General features: G+C 42.4%; 1 protein-coding gene across 1 annotated transcript in view; it reads left to right on the plus strand.

Moving 5' to 3' along the window:
* Nucleotides 1-16,270, plus strand: part of EFCAB6 (EF-hand calcium binding domain 6) — a 221,107-nt gene that overhangs the window by 21,738 nt on the left and 183,099 nt on the right. The window contains exons 5-6 of the mRNA XM_032882820.1: nt 3,794-4,005; nt 13,386-13,474. Of these exons, the coding sequence (XP_032738711.1) occupies nt 3,794-4,005; nt 13,386-13,474 (301 nt within the window). The remainder of the gene's footprint in view (nt 1-3,793; nt 4,006-13,385; nt 13,475-16,270) is intronic.

The following is a 16,270-nucleotide window of genomic DNA, read 5'->3' on the forward strand; positions in this document are numbered from 1 at the left end:
AAAATACACATGAGGAGTCTGAAAACAGATTTCCAGGTGGACTTGACAGGAGCGCCCAGCCCCTCAGCCACAACCCTGGGAGCAGGAGGAGCAGCTCTGGGCTGGGTCAGCAGAGGGAGAAATCTTGTTCCCCAGCCCATGTGGAATCAGGCGGCTCCTCCCTATGAATCAGGCAGCTTCTGAGAGCCCAGCGACAGTCAGAAATGGAGAGGGGAGCATGGCAGGACCCCTGGGAGTCTTGTGGGAGATGTCAGTCTCTTCTCTCCCCGAGCTGTGTGCTTAGTCCTCTCCCCTGCATCTGCCCTCTCCCAGGTGAGCTGCTGGTTCCACATCCCTATGTACCATGGGTAACCAAAATGAGAGCCCCATTCAGACTTGCCTCCTGAGCTCCAGAGCAGATCAGATCAGATCCAGTGGCCTAGCAGACCTCTCTGCTTGGATGCCCCATCTGCTGGACGTCTCAGACATGGGCTGGCCAACCAGATCTCTTGATTCCTGGTGTTCTCAGTAAATGGCACCATCATCTACGTAGTTCTTCCGCCCAGCCCCCAGTTAGCATTGGTTTCCTCCTGCCTCGCCCTGCTGAGCCAGCCAGTCAGCAAAACCTCGTCTGCTTTGGGTCTAGACTACCTAATCTGTCTGCCCCCCAACACCTCACACCCAGGGCTACCACCTGATTTAGGCCACAGTCAAGTCTTCTTGGACCCTTGGAATTGCCTTGTCTCTGGGCCTCTGTTCTCATTTCTTGCGCCTCTAGAATCTACTCTCTAATTAGCAGCTAGAGTGATTTGTGAACACAGTATATGTTAGAGAAGATCACTGCCATGCTTCAACTCTCCAGAGCCTTCCTGTTGCACGTGGAAACAACCCCAGTCCGTGTGCAAGTGTGGAAGCATCACCTGTCCTGATCTCAGCAATTTCTGCCCTCCGTCTCACGTGACACAGGCGTGCTCTGTCCACCCTGGCATTTTGCTCTCCTGGGTACATCAAGCTCATTCCTGCTCAGGGACCCTTTACTTGTTGCTGTGTCCCCTCCAGCTTCCCGTCTGGCTGGCTCATTTTATCACTCTGGTTCAGCTCATCAAACACCTCGAGAGGACTTCCCTGACTTCTCCACCAGAAACAGCTCCCGCCTCTCTCTACCCCATTCTTACTGTCCTATAATAGCTACCACTACCTTTACTCATTTGTTATCTGTTTCTTGTCTTTCCTCTCCCCTGCAGATTCTAAGCTTTATAATGGCAGATCTCACCTGTCTTGTTCACTGTAGTCCTTCAGTGCCTAGAGCAGTGGCTGAAATAAGATGGAGGCTCAGTAAATATTTTTTGAATGAATGAATTCTGTGTTCTTAAAAGTCAGTGTTTCATGGGGCTCCCTTCTTTTCCAGTGTGGCATGTGTCCCCCATGGCTTCCACATGGCTGGTTTCCACACCTGCCCCTCCTGCGCCCCCACTTCTGATCTCTAGATTTATACCTTCACTTTTCAGATGGACAGCCCCACTTAGAGATCGCAACCTGAACCCATTAACTTGCCGACAAACTTGTTTCTTTCCCGTTCCTGCTATTAATTGCTGTGTATGATCTCCTCCACACACAGAGGCCTGGAATCGTGTGTTTGCTCCCAGATCTGCAATGTGAGCAGGTCCCAGGGACAGCTTGTCTGTGTTCTAGGTGGTTCCATGGGGGAGGTGCAAAGGCAGCAGGTAATGACCCCTGGGGCTGGAGTCATCGGAAGGCTGGATCCCTCTGTGGGCTGGAACCTCAGCTGGGGTGTTGGCCAGAACACCTACCTGTGGCCTCTCTGCATGACTTCTTGACTTCCTCAAGGCATGGAGATCTCTTAAGATCTTAAGATCTCTTAAGTATCTCTTAAGGACGAGGCACAAGCTGTGGCGCCTTTTGTGACCTCATCTTGGAAATCACATAGGATCATTCTGCCCTAGCTACAGGCCCACCCAGATTCAAGGGGAAGGAATATATGCCCCACATTTAGATGGGAGGAGTGTTAGGCTGGCATTGTAGGAAAAGCCCGTGTTTGGGATCTTGTGGCAGTCATCTTGGAAAATGCCATCTACCTTGGCCTGCAGCCTTTCCTTTCTCAGCAAAGGGTGTCACCACCCACCCAGCCACTCACACCACATACAGGAGGTTTATCTTCTTCCACTACCTTACCCTGCATGTCAAATCAGGAGGTTCTCTGGACTCTACCTGGTCTATTTCAACTTCTCTTTTATTCACTCCTACTTTACCCTCCATGCCCACCATGGTAGTGTAGACATCCATTAAGACTTGACTGAGCAGGCTGTAGTTCACGTCTCCATACCATCACTGCCCTTCCCTTTCTGTCCCTCCTACATGTGATATCAGAGTGCAGTTTAAGAATGAAAATTAGGTGATGTCATTCTCTTGATGGAAGTCCCACCTTGATGTCCCATGGCCAGAGCGCAAAGCTAGGTAGGAGCACCAGGGATGTGGCTCCTGCTGACTTTCTCTATCTCTTCCCTAAAGATGATGCCTCCTCTGCATCTCCCTCCCCTGCTTTGCCTCGACTGGCTGTCTTCCCCAGCACGTCCACTTCCAACCCCTCTCACTCTCGGGAATACCCAAGTTCTAGTTGAAGTAGCACCTCTTCCTTCTAGGCAGCTTTTCCTGAGACCTTCAGTCTGTCACCCCAGACCAGCCACTGTCTTTTCTCTAGTGTGTTCTGGTCATATACGCCCCTCCTGGGGATGCAGTGGGCCTTGTGAGTGAAAGGCATCCCCGGCACCTAGGGGAGCTCGGAGAACATCAGGGAAGATAGACATTGGTGACAGCTTATGCCTGAAAGTTTCAATACTTAGATGAGAAATTCTCATTTGAAAGGAAGTAATTGCAATCATCCTTCCCTAGCTCCTGCTTGTGAATGAGTTTATAAAAAATGAAACTGTTGAAGACATTTAATACACATCCAGAATTTACTACGTAAGACAGAGCTACTAAATAAACTGTGGTCACCAAGCCTTTGCAAACTCATAAATAGAAGAGATTTACCAAACTACCTGTATTTTTAGCCTCCTCTTTCTCTGGTAGGTTGTAAAATATCAAAAGGGAGTAATCACATCTCCCTGCCTATGAAACTGGTCCTTACCGTGAGTTGGTTTGTAGTTACTGTGTTTCCTCGTTTCTATGGTTCTTTCGTCTTAGACAGAGGGGAGGGAGGCTGAGGTGTATCAGCTTTCCTCTGGTGACGTGGGGACCCCTGGGACCTACAGCACCATGGCCCCACTCAGCTGCGTTTCCTCCCAGGAGGTGCAGAACCTCTGGAAGCTTATTTGGTGCCTTTTAACATTCTCCTGTTACCTGTCAGGGGCTAGCCATTCTCATCTCTTCCTTGTCTTAGAAAGGGAAATGATCTAGATTAAGAATTACATGTCTTCCCCTCAGAAATTGGCAAGGGGATGGAAAGTGAATATGATATTTTAAAGATTTATTTGAAATGATATTGTTCATAACTGAATTTTATTCCAAAATCCATGTTCTTTGCTCGTCATGACACATGTCCTGTGTAGGGAGGATTATCTTTGCTCTATTTTTCCTTTTTACCATCATTACTCTCATTTTACATGGACCAGATTTCAGAGGTAAAAAATGACTGCAGACTTCCCATCACAAGTCGTGCAATGCTTAGACGCGTCAAGCGAAGTACAGTAGAAGAAAGAGTGTTTTGGAATTTGTTGTATCTAATCCACAGCGAAGTGATTTTTGGGATCTTTGCCTTCAGCACGTCTAACACACATCTCTGTCTCTCTCATAGCCACAGCTATTGCAAATCCAATACTGTCCTTCTTAGATGTTAAACGGATTTTGTTTCAAAAAATCACCGATAAAGGAGATGAGTTGAAAAAAGCCTTTGAGCTGCTCGACACCAGTCACAACATGACGGTGTCAAAGAATGAACTGAGAAGAATTATCACAACCTTCCTGATGCCTCTCACGAGAGAGCAGTTTCAGGATGTCCTGGCTCAGGTACAGTACACACAGCGACTTAGAATAACCCAGCTATGGGGGCGCCTGGGGGGCTCAGTCGGTTAAGCATCCGACTCTTGATTTCAGCTCAGGTCATGATCTCAGGATCGTGGGATCCAGCACCCCCCCCCCAACCCTGGTCGGACTCCATGCTCAGCAGGGAGCCTGCTTGAGATTGTCTCTCTCTCTGCCCCCCTCTCTGCTCTTCCTTCCACTAAAAAAAACCCAGCTATGGACAAGTTGGAGTCAGTTACTGGAGTGTGAAATCCGTTCTGGCTTCCCCCTTGGCAGTTCCAAGTGAGCAGATAAAGTTTTATTTATTTTTCACAATTCAGTGAAATTCTGGCAGATGTGGGATGATCAGCATAAGTGTGGGTCCTATTTTGTGTGGAGTACTGGTATGGCTGCTTGCTTTCATTTTTAAGGCTTCCATATAAAAGTAGTTGGTCGGCTTCTATTTTGGAACTTAGTATTTTGGCATTTGTAGCCAGTGGTTATTGAGCACCTACTGTATGCTGGACCCAATGCAGAGTATACAGACGTGGGCCTGACCCTGAGGGCGTCCTGGTCCAGTGAGACATGTTTGAAAGTGTTGGTAAGCGTGGGCGTTAGCCGATGGGGAGCTATCTAAAAATGGGGTGGTGGTCCAGGAAGGCTTTGGGGGACGAAGTGGTGTCTTTAGTCGCGTTTTGACCGATGGTGGGTATTAGCCGGATGAAAGAAGAACGGAAGGGCATTAAAGGCAGAGAGAGTAATAGTGCAAGTAACACTTCAATGCCTGCATCAGCGCGGCGTGTTTGTTCAGGGAACTGGGTAGTTTGTACCCAAAGCGAGGGGATAGGTGTCAGGTGGTTAGAGGGGCCAGTCTTGAAAAGGCCCATCTCAAAGAGTTTGGCCTCTGTCCCAGAAGCTGTAGGGGGCACACACTCGTACACACGCACACATCACACACACACATGCACGCACACACAGAAATCAACATATTTTTACTCATTCATTACTTCTTAATCCATCTGGCATTTCATAGTATTTAAAAGTCTGTTTCCTTCTAGAATTTGGTGACTGCCTCAACCCAACCCAGTTTCCTTACTTTTCCAACACAGCCATACGCGTCAGGAAAACGAACAGCCCAGGGAATTTCGAGTACTCCTGAATTCCGGTCAACCTCAGGGACTGGAGTGCTCCTTCCTTTCACCGATTTAAGAAAGAAATATTTGTAGATCTCTTTGTTGTTTTTTCTTGAGCATACCATGGTGTTGGTTCAAGGATTTCTCTTCCTTTAATTTGCTTTTTTACTGAATTTGAGATTTGTAGCCATTATTTTTATATATTTATTGTATTTCATCCTCCCTGAGACATTTTGATATTGTCGTTAGGCCCCTGAGGCTCTGGTCATTTTTTCAATCTTTTATTTCTGTTTTTCAGATTGGATAATATCTATTGATCTGTCTTCAATTTCAGTGATTCCTTCTTTGCGTCTCTGTTCTGCCATTAAGCTCATTCAGTGAATATTCAATATTAGATGTAGTGTTTTTCAGTTCTAGAATTCCCATTTGGTTCTATTTTATATTTCTATTCATCTGCTCACATTTCCTGTTTTTTCTTCAATTTTGAGCATATTTCTTTTTAACTCATTAAGCATTGTTAAAATAGCTGCTTTAAAGTCCTTGAATGATAATTCTAATATCTGGGTTGTCTCAGGGTTGGGTTGCCTTGATTTTTTTTTTCCTCTTAGCAGGCAAGAGTCACATTTTTCTGGTTCCTCATATTCGAGTATATTTGGATTATATCCCAGACCAGTGCTGTTTAGTGGAAATATAACACGAGAGGCACTTAGCTTGGAAAGTCAGCAGAGCGTGTGACACTTGATCTCGGGGCTGAGTTTGAGCCCCATGTTGGGTGTCAAGATTACTTAAAATCTAAAAAAAAAAGAGAAGAAAAGAAAAGTTATGTGACTCACATTTATAACTTAAAATTTTCCAGTAGCCACATGAAAAAATTAGAATTAATTTGAATAATATTTTTATTTAACTGATATAGCCAAAATATTACCCTATTTCAATGTGTTACCACTATTAAAAATTGACAATAAGTTATCTTGCATTCTTTTCTGTGTACTAAGTCTTCAAAACCAGATGTATACTTTACAGTCGACTTCGGCTCACAGTGGAAATACTTGATGTCTATTTAGATTTCATAAAATATATAATTAAAATGCTAGATTGACATACCGAGTCATTCCAAACATACTTAAAACTTTTCCAATTGCTGAATTAATTTAAAAATGTAAATTAATTAACAACGACCAAAGAAAAATCCAGTTCATTATTTGCCCTAGCCACACTTTAAGGGCTTGACAGCCACATGGACTGTGGCTGCATGTTAGACAGTACAGGGCTAAACGTTACGAATTCAGTACTGTGGAGACTAGATTCTGTTACATTCCTCTGAAGACTGTTGATGCTTCTGCTTCGGCACGAATTAACCTGCAAACCCTGCCTTGCCTGTGGTGAGCAGTTGCTTGCCTCTCATTGGCTCTTTTGTCTCTAGGTGGGTCTTTTTTTAGTCTAACTGTATACACCTGCTTTGGGCATACACCTGGGAATTTATACCCAGAAAGTGGGTCTCCTTCTTTGTCTCTCTGATTGGAGATTTCTCTAACATCCTTAGTGACTATGCTTGCTTTGGGTTCTGTGTACCAGTTCTTCAGGCCAGAGAGACAATGGGTCTTCTTTTGGGGTTTTAGCCGCTCTGTGCTGGTGAGTGACTGTGGCTTCCTCTCAGGCTCAAAGCCATGAAGAACAGGAAACGCCCTCCATACTTGTCCCTTCTTCTGTGTTTTGAATTTCTCCAAAATCTTCCTGTTTTTGTTCACTCTCCAGGGCCTTTAGATAGTTATTATTATTTTGTATTTACCAGAATTTAGAGTTGTTTTCTGTAGAAGTGGTCTGTTATGAGCTGTCTCTACCACAGCTTCTTCGGCTGATCATTTTTAAAAAGCAACCTCAAAGTTACGGAGAAGTTGGAAGTTTGGTGGGAAGAACAAATTTTTTTCCTGAAACATTTGGGAGTAAAGTGGCTCCATCACGCCAAATATCTCAGTGGATGTGTCCCTCAGACAAGGATAGTGTTCTACATTACTACAGCCTGACCATTAAAACATGGATATTAATACGAACTCACTGCTATCATCTCAGCCCTGGGACCCAACCCAGTTTTGCCAGTCGTTCCATGCATGTCTTGTAATGATCCAGGTCAGAACATGAACTCCAAGTGCCCTTCAGTCTAGAACAGTTCTCAGCCTTTCCTTAGCTTTGCTGACCTTACCACTCTGAAGATTGCAGAGGGTAGCATGTCCCCTGCTTGAGTTTATCCGATGGTTTCTGATGTTTATCGGATGACTGGGTCCAGGCTTGCATCTTGGGCAGGAGGATCACAGAAATGCTGTGTTCTTCTCATGGCAACACTTTGGGTTGCACACAATCGTAGTTTGTCCCAAGAAAGCTCATGTTGGCTTTGACCACTTGATTAAGGTGGGATCTGTCAAGCTTTCTCACGGTAAGGCACTGTTTATCCACTTTGTACTTAATAAGCATCTTGTGGAGAAAATTTGCAACTATGTAAATATCCCATTCCTTACCAGACTTCTAATTTATTTGTTTGTTATTTTTATGTTTTCAGGGACTCAAGATTACCTATTTGATTAAGTGGTTATGCTCTGTTGTGTTAATTATGTATTTTGACTTTTAAATTGTCTCTAATGTGGCCAGTAGGAGCCCCTTCAAGCTGGTTTACATGTACTTTTGACATGCCCCCATCATTCTTGGAGTACTTCCTTGCTTTCTGATATAAGATATCAGAAACTCATCTGTATTCCAAACTCATCTGTTCTTTCCCTGCTTTGGTCCTGAAACCAGCCATTTCTCCAGAAAGCTCTGGTTCCTTTCAATGGAAAGATATTCAGAGTCCAGAATCTAGGCCCTGGGACTGCCCATTGCCATTGGGATGGCACTCCAAGCTTCTCTCATTGAGCACAGTTCCAGGGGATATGTCCCCACCCCAATATAAATGTACATTTGTGTCTACGTTTATTTCTTTATCAGCTTCTCCATGTATTGAAAACTGTGAGTTCACACCAGTACTGCCAGTTCTAATCCTGTACCTCAAGGTTCTTTCCAATTTTCTTGTTTTACATATTTGTAATTATCTATTCAGACAATGAGAAACTTGGCTTCTATTATTCTTAATATATTTACTTATTTGATCTGTTTCCCTGGTATGTGATCATCTCCCATCCCCAGCACTCTACCTGGCCACGTGGTTGCTATCTTCACCCGACTTTGGTCCCATCCCACTCTGGACTCCCATGGCTCCCCCCAGCATGGTGGACAATGTTTTCCTCTGTTGCGTCAGACTTTAGGATCTGTTAGGGGACAGGAAAGAAGGGAAGAGGAAATAAAGGGGAAGAGCTTTTCTCCTTTTTAAAAAAAGTTTCCCATTTCTTCACTTTAAAAATTTCACAAATAATACATATTAATGGTTTCACATGTCACTTTTTTTTGCTGTAGCTACATTTTTATTAGAAATTTTATTAAGATATAATTTATACATAATAAAATTCATTTCAAAATTTACAAGTTACTGGTTTTTATACATTCTGGGTTGGGCAACCATCGCTAGTTCCAGAACATTTTCATCACCCCTAAAAAGAAACCCCATACTTGTTAGTAGGCACTCCCCATTTCCCGTGCCCCTAGTCCCTGATAACCATTAATAGACTTTCTGCCACAATAGATCTGCCTCTTCTGGACATTTCGTATAATGGAATAATACAATACATTGTCTTTTGGGTCTGGCTTCTCTCACTTAGCATCGTGTGTTTGAAGTTCATCTATGTTGTAGCATAAATCAGTGCTTCCTTCCTTTTCATGGCTGAATCACATTCTGTTACATGCCTAGACCACCTTTGGTGTTTTTATCAACACCTTTGGTGTTGATGGACCTCTGGGTTGTTTCTCCTTTTTGACTTTTGTGAATAACTGTTGCTATGAAAATTCATGTACAAGTTTTTGTGTGGACATGGGTTTTCATTTCTCTAAGGTACATACCTAGGAGTGGAAATTGCTGTGTCCTATGGTAGGCAATATCCTCTCTCTCTGAGTTTTTATTTAAATTCCAACTGGTTAACATACAGTGTAGTATTAGTCCCAGGTGTGCAATTTAGTGATTCAACACTGACACACAACACCCGCTGCTCATCACAGGTGCTCCCCTTAATCCCCATCACCTGTTTCCCCCATCTCCATCCCCATCCCCCACCCACCTGCCCTCTAGTAGCCATCAGTTTGTTCTTTAGAGTTAAAGAGTTGGTTTCTTGGTTTGTCTCTTCCCACTGCCCCCATTGATCCTTTGTTTTGTTCCTTAAATTCCACTTATGAGTGAAATCATATGGTGTTTGTCTTTCTCTGATTGACTTATTTCATTCAGAGTAATACTTTCTAGCTCCATCCATGTTGGTACAAAGGGCAAGATTTCATTCTTTTTTTGATGGCTGAGTACTAGTCCATTGTGTGTGTGTGTATACATACCACATCTTTATCCATTTATCAATCCCTAGATACTTAATTTCCATAATTTGGCAGATAATGCTGCTATAAACATCAGAGCGCATGTATCCCTTCAAATAAGTATTTTTGTATCCCTTGGGTAAATACCTAGTCTTGCAATTTCTGGGTCATGAGATAGTTCTATTTTTAGCTTTTTGAGGAACCTCCTCACTGTTTTCCACAGTGGCTGCACCAGTTTGGATTCCCACCAACAGTGCACAAAGGTTCCCGCTTTCTCCACATCTTCGCCAACACCTGTTGTTTCTTGTGTTGTTGATTTTAGCCATTCTGACAGGTGTGAGGTGATATCTCACTGTGGTTTTGATTTGCATGTCCCTGATGATGAGTGCAACTGGTAATGTTCTCTTGCTTTTAAAGAACATTTGTCCTTGCAAACATTGCATCAGTTTCCTCATAAGCTTGATTTAACTGATACTTTATTTATACCAAATGGAGAGTTAAGATATTTTTCCTACTAATGTCTCCCTATATTCATGATCTAATGTTAATTTAAAATTTTGACAATCTTCCCAAGCTAATCAACTATGCAGGAAGAGGAAAAGTACAGAAAATGTGAAATGTGTATCCATTTTTAAAAGCTACATCTGTTTTTAAAAGAAGTCACTGAGAACTGTAGAGCTTCAAAGACTTTAAAAAACAGGTCCTAGTAGTCTGAAATAATAAGCGTGAATTTTCTAGAACCTGGAGCTCCTGTGACCTGTGAGTAAACCAAGGAGGCTGGAATGTGGTGCATTTTCAGGAGGCTGAGTTCACAGGAATGAAGGGCAGGGTTTCTCTTTCCAGTAGCTGGAGTTCACAGTGTCTGTGTGTGACTTTTCTAGATCTCTTACCAACAAATTCCTTTCCAATAGTGTACATAAGCCTAATTGGAAACCTATAAAACTGGTAAAACACTTCATGGGAATTTCACACTTTAAATTAGAAAAGAATTTTCCAATTATAGTGAATTCACTTTAGCTTTAATTTTATTTTAAGAACCATGTCAAAAATGCTTGAATGTCAGAGTGTTTTGATGATTGATCAGGGCGCAATTGATGTGGCATCGCTTGTAATCCACCCCATACCTTAGTTTCCATTCATGGTAACGTGAATTTTTAAAAAAATGTGGCTTCAGTCTCTGAATGTTAATAAAAATTTTATAAAAGGAGCTGAATTGGCAAAGAGATTCCAGAGAAGAAAAGCAGAGTTCTGTTCTGGTCCCCGTGGTTGTGCTGGGCTGGGGAAAGAGATGTCTTTGAAGACACTTGTCAACACGATGGATGCGGATTTAAACACTGGCCCCCTCCACCCCAGTCTCAGAATTTGCTTTTAGTGATTTCTCTTTGGACGGTTATGATTCTTTTTTTTTTTTTAAGATTTTTATTTATTTATTTGACAGAGAGATCACAAGTAGGCAGAGAGGCAGGCAGAGAGAGAGAGGGAAGCAGGCTCCCTGCTGAGCAGAGAGCCCGACACAGGGCTCGATCCCAGGACCCCAAGATCATGACCCGAGCAGAAGGCAGAGGATTAACCCACTGAGCCACCCAGGTGCTCCAAAGGTTATGATTCTTAAACAGCTTTTCCAGAATCACAAATATTGAAGACATGAGTTCTTAGCAGAGCCTCTCCTTTTAGACTACATTCTTGGGTTATTTAGGGGCTTAGCTTTGGAGACTGGACTTTGCAAAAATGTATCTGCCTCATTAGAATTTTTGTTAAACGATAAGTAACGACGTGAAATGTGACAACATGGTCGATAAGTTGATGGGCTTTCCCTCTCTCTGTCTCTCTCTCTCTCTCTTTGGAGGCAGAGTGGTTAGTACAGGGGGAGGGAGGTGTGCTCTGGAGGCATTTGATGGGAATGGCACGCAGGGAGGTCACACCTCTGCTCCATGAAAGGTGGTAATGACCTCACCCTCAGGATCTCGTTTTGGGGCCAGATGAGTTCACGCGTGTAAAAATACCAGCAGTAGTGCGTGTGGCCATCTCCCAAGTATGGGGTCAGTAAATGTGCATTTCTTCCCCTCCTCATCTTACTACCAAAACCATGAGGGCCTCCGGTCTCGGAGCAGCACATGTACCCTGTTCTTGCCCTTCTGCTGTAAGGCTAGGGAAACTGGGAGGTGCCTCCCCCAAATTACATCTACTACAAAACACCCTATCCGAAATGGAAATCATGGATATTCTTTCCAGGATGCGGTTCGTGAAAGCCCACCCTGTGAGCCGCTGTCTCTCTAGTCCCATTTCCCAGTTATATGTATTTTAAATAGTAAAAAGAAGCTTGTCCTTTGGGGAAGACTGAGATAACCATGCCCTGAATTGAGGCTGGAATTTTAAGGGTTAAGTGAACATTGCACTTGATTGTATGGACATGGGAGCCATTCGGCTGTGTGGGAAATGGTACTTCGCATATTTGCATATGAAGCTTAATAAAATATATCTGTATTGATTCTGTATTTTAACTTTAGTTTCATAATCCATTTGGGGGGAAGTAATTATTTTCACATTTTAAAAATTCTGACTTCTTATTTAGAAGTAATTTCAGGGGAGCCTGTGGGTGGCCCAGTTGGTTGAGCTTTGGCTCAGGTCCTGATCTCAGAATCATGAGATCAAGCCCCATGACAGGTTCCACTCCCAGGGTGGAGTCTGCTTGAGATTCTCTCTCCCTCTCCCTCTGCCCCTTCTGCTCATGCTCTCTCTAAAACAAGTAAAGAAATCTTTAAAAAAAAAAAAAAGGAAGTAATTTCAAACCTCCAGAAAATTTAAAAGAATAAGGATAGTATAATTAGTACCCATATGGTACAAACAATACCCGTATACACTTAAACCCGGATTTGCTGGTTATGAACATTCAACCTCATTTTACTTCTGTGATCTTTTGTTATCCATGTGTGGTATGTGCGGATATTGCAAACAGTTGACAAGAAATGTACAGTGTATACATAATTTTTTTTCTGAACTACTTGAGAGGAAATTGCTTATATTATGGTTAGTCACTTCTACATACTTAACTGCATATTCCCTAAGCATAAGAACTATTCTCTTGCATAATCACAGTATAGTTATCAACATTAGTAAATTAAATAGTGAGATAATTCTTTTATTTAACCTATGGCCTGTATGGACCCACTGAACCCTGTAATGTCCTTTATAGAATTTTTCAATTTGAAAATAGCTTTTTTCTACAGAAAGTTCATATGACATTCAGAGGATAAAATTGTGTTGTAGCCTCAGCCTCTTGGGGAAAAATATATTCTAATATATGTGACTATATTTCAGGGGCACTTGGGTGGCTCAGTCAGTTGAGCGTGTCTACCTTTGGCTCAGGTCATGATCCCAGGGTCCTGGGATCGAGCCCCACATCAGGCTCCCTGCTCATCTCATCCAGGGTTCTGGTTCTCCCTCTCTCCCTGCCCCCCCCCATTTGTTTTCTCTCTTTCTGTCTCAAATAAATAAAGAAATAGTCTTTAAAAAAGAATATATTTCTACTAATTTAACTTTATTTTTTTTTTGATTGAACTAGATTTCAGATAATTTTATAGACAACTGGTTGACTTTTAATTGAGCACAGATTGGCATTCTGGCATTTAGGCTGCTTGTAGTTGGTTTACTGGGGATGCGTGTCAACTCAGACACCTGGGTGAAGCAATTGTGTTTCCTTAGAAGGCCCATCCCACTAACAGTATCCTACCTTCCATCACGAAAGCTCCCGTGCTGTCTGCTGCTGGGATCTGAATCCTCTAACTGGCCATCTGTCTTCTTGTTTGAATGTAGGTCCCCCTCACCAGCTCTGGTGCCATCCCGTATCTTGAATTCCTGTCCCGGTTTGGTGACATGGACCTAAATATAAATGTTATAAAGAAGTAAGTGGTTTTTCTTTTCTCATATGAAAATGTGAAATTTGGAATGATGAGAGAGGACATAAGGTCAGGACAGCTAATCATGTCAGCAGATATATACGGAAGAGGCGTTGGTAGAACCCATCCATATAGAATTTAATGTAGTTAATCCTCAGTCAAAAGGTTATTTAAAGAAGACTTTTAACCTCTATTTCAGATAAAAGAAAGAATATTGCATTGAAAACCAGATTACCATATTTTATATGCAGTGTATTTTGGATTTGGAGATAATAAATAATGATAAGTAAATAATAAATAAATAAAATACATAATAAATTTTAATTTTAAAGAAAATATTAAGATGCAAAATTTAAATTTGTTCATTTTTATTTCATTTTAGTGGCTTTCATTGGAAAGTGATCATGTTTTAGCAGCTAGAAAGGAAATATTTTTTTAAAAGTTTTATTTGTTTATTTTAGAGAGAGCGAGCACACAAATGGGAGGGGTAGAAGGAGGGGGGACTCTCAAGCAGAGTCCACACCGAGCAGGGAGCCTGATGTGGGGCTCCATCTGAGGACCCTGAGATCACGACCTGAAACCAGGAGTCGGACACTCAGCTGACTGCGCCACCCAGGCACCCCAGAAATGACATATTTTTTAAAGAGACTTTTGTAGGAGCTCCTTTGTTATCCCATAACTGTAAGGTATGCATGGGGCTCATTTGGTTTATAAGCTGAAAATGGAGAGTGTTAGAGTATGAACTGTCACGGCTCTCTCACCGGAAAGGTCTCTGATTCTAGTGTCTGATTTAGGAAAGACCATATTAGTAAAAAATTATTTACTTAGATTATTGGACTCTAAATGAATAACCTCATTTTCTCAGGAATTGTGCAAACAGTTTTAAGAGTTAAATTAGACCCTGAGAAGCTAGCAGATTTGGGTATGAGAGCTCTCATGACTGAGTCTGTTGAGGTCCCGGTGTAGGTGTGAGAATTCTGCAGCAGGGGACTCATTCTGCGGGTTTAAGTTTCAGTTTCATAAGATGAGAAAGTTTTGGAGGAGAGGTGTTGTACAACAGTGTGAATATATGTAACACTATTGAACTGCACACTTACAGACGATTAAATGGTGAATTTTATGTTACCTGGGTGGGTTTTTGGTTTTTTTGTTTTTGTTTTTTAACCACAATTTAAAAAAAAAAGGATCAATGAATCAGTATGGCAGCTCCAGCAAGAATGATAAAGTACATGTCCTCATAGGTCCAGTGGTCAGGGACTTCTCTGTGCTCCAATTAGTTAATGACCCATAAGTGGTCGGCTGAGATAATCTACAGGTTTATTTGAAAGAATGACTAGTTGTTTTATAAACTGTATATTTGCGCTCTTAACCTAAAACAATCCCCATTTGTGATAAGCTTTTGGAGTGGACAGTAGCCTAATTCGAATATTCTTTGTTGAAAAAGCTAAACGTTTAGAAAAACTGAAAGCAGGAGTAGTCTTTTGTGTGTGTGTTTTCTGTACCTTTAATTGTGAAACATCAGTCTAATAGTTAATTTGAGATGCGAAGGATCACAAGTTACTTCCTTAACTATAAGAGGCTAAATATTTTAACTAAATTTGAAAGATTCAGCTCATAACTGACTTAACTCACGGGGCTGAATTTTCTTTACTGCCAGAGACGATGCATTGTAGTGAGCAGACACTGTTCCTCCGGGTGATATGGTAGGCTCTGTGCACAAACAGCTCTGCCACTGGAAACATCTAAAATAACCGATAAAAGGTAAAATGTATACATACGTCTTCCTTCGTGAGTGAGCTGGCAAGAAAGTGGGTACTCCCCTAGAGATGGAATCAGGAGAAGAGGCATTCTATCCAGCCAGCTTTTGCCTTGAGAGTATTGGCTAAATCCTGTGAATTTGTGTTTCAGTTTGGCTGGCTGTTTGGAGTAAAGGGGACAGGGGAAAAAAATCTAGAGGCCTGGGGGCACCTAGGTGGCTCAGTAGGTTAAAGCCTCTGCCTTCAGCTCAGGTCACAATCCCAGGGTCCTGGGATCGAGTCCCGCATTGGGCTCTCTGCTTAGCAAGGAGCCTCCTTCCTCCTCTCTCTCTCTGCCTGCCTCTCTGCCTACTTGTGATCTCTGTCTGTCAAATAAATAAATAAAATCTTAAAAAAAAAATCTAGAGGCCTGCCCCGGGTGGGGGGAACTAATAGAAGACTAGTAGATATAAAACTGGGACACCTAAACCCTCACGTGAGGATAGGTTACAAATATAAATCTGCCTCCCTAAACAGCACAAGGAAACCTATCTATTGTCACCGATTTTCATGCTGGTGTTGGGTGACTAGAGGGCAAAATTGTAATTGTAAGTCAGTATTTACCCAAGTCTGCCTGAAACAGTGCTACCTGTGTGGCCTGAAAAGTCTTAAGCTAGGAGTTTGCTTAAAACTGGTGCAGGGCTGGGTATGATCTGTAGTGGACTGTGTTTGCAACCCAGCCCTCACAGAATTTCCACAGACACGTGCCAAGTAGTATCAGGCCACACACACGAATCACTGAAAACATATGAAGAGACAAAGAATGAGGCCTGCAAACCAGTAGAGCCCCAGAGGGCCTGTATCCAGTACAGAAATCCAAATACATGAATCCCACAGCCATCAGATCTCGAATCTGAAACCGTGGTAGTGTGCTCAGAGAAAGGTAAGCATGGACGCCTTGTATGAACACGAAATAAGAGGCAAAAAGAAAAAAGAGATTCAAAGAAGTACAGAACAGAACTTCTGGTAGTGAAAGATACGATCATTATGGCTATAAAATCCAGTG

The sequence above is a fragment of the Lontra canadensis genome, unplaced genomic scaffold (genome assembly GCF_010015895.1).
Source record: "Lontra canadensis isolate GAN:19392208 unplaced genomic scaffold, GSC_riverotter_1.0 scaffold84, whole genome shotgun sequence".
Taxonomy (NCBI): Eukaryota; Metazoa; Chordata; class Mammalia; order Carnivora; family Mustelidae; genus Lontra; species Lontra canadensis.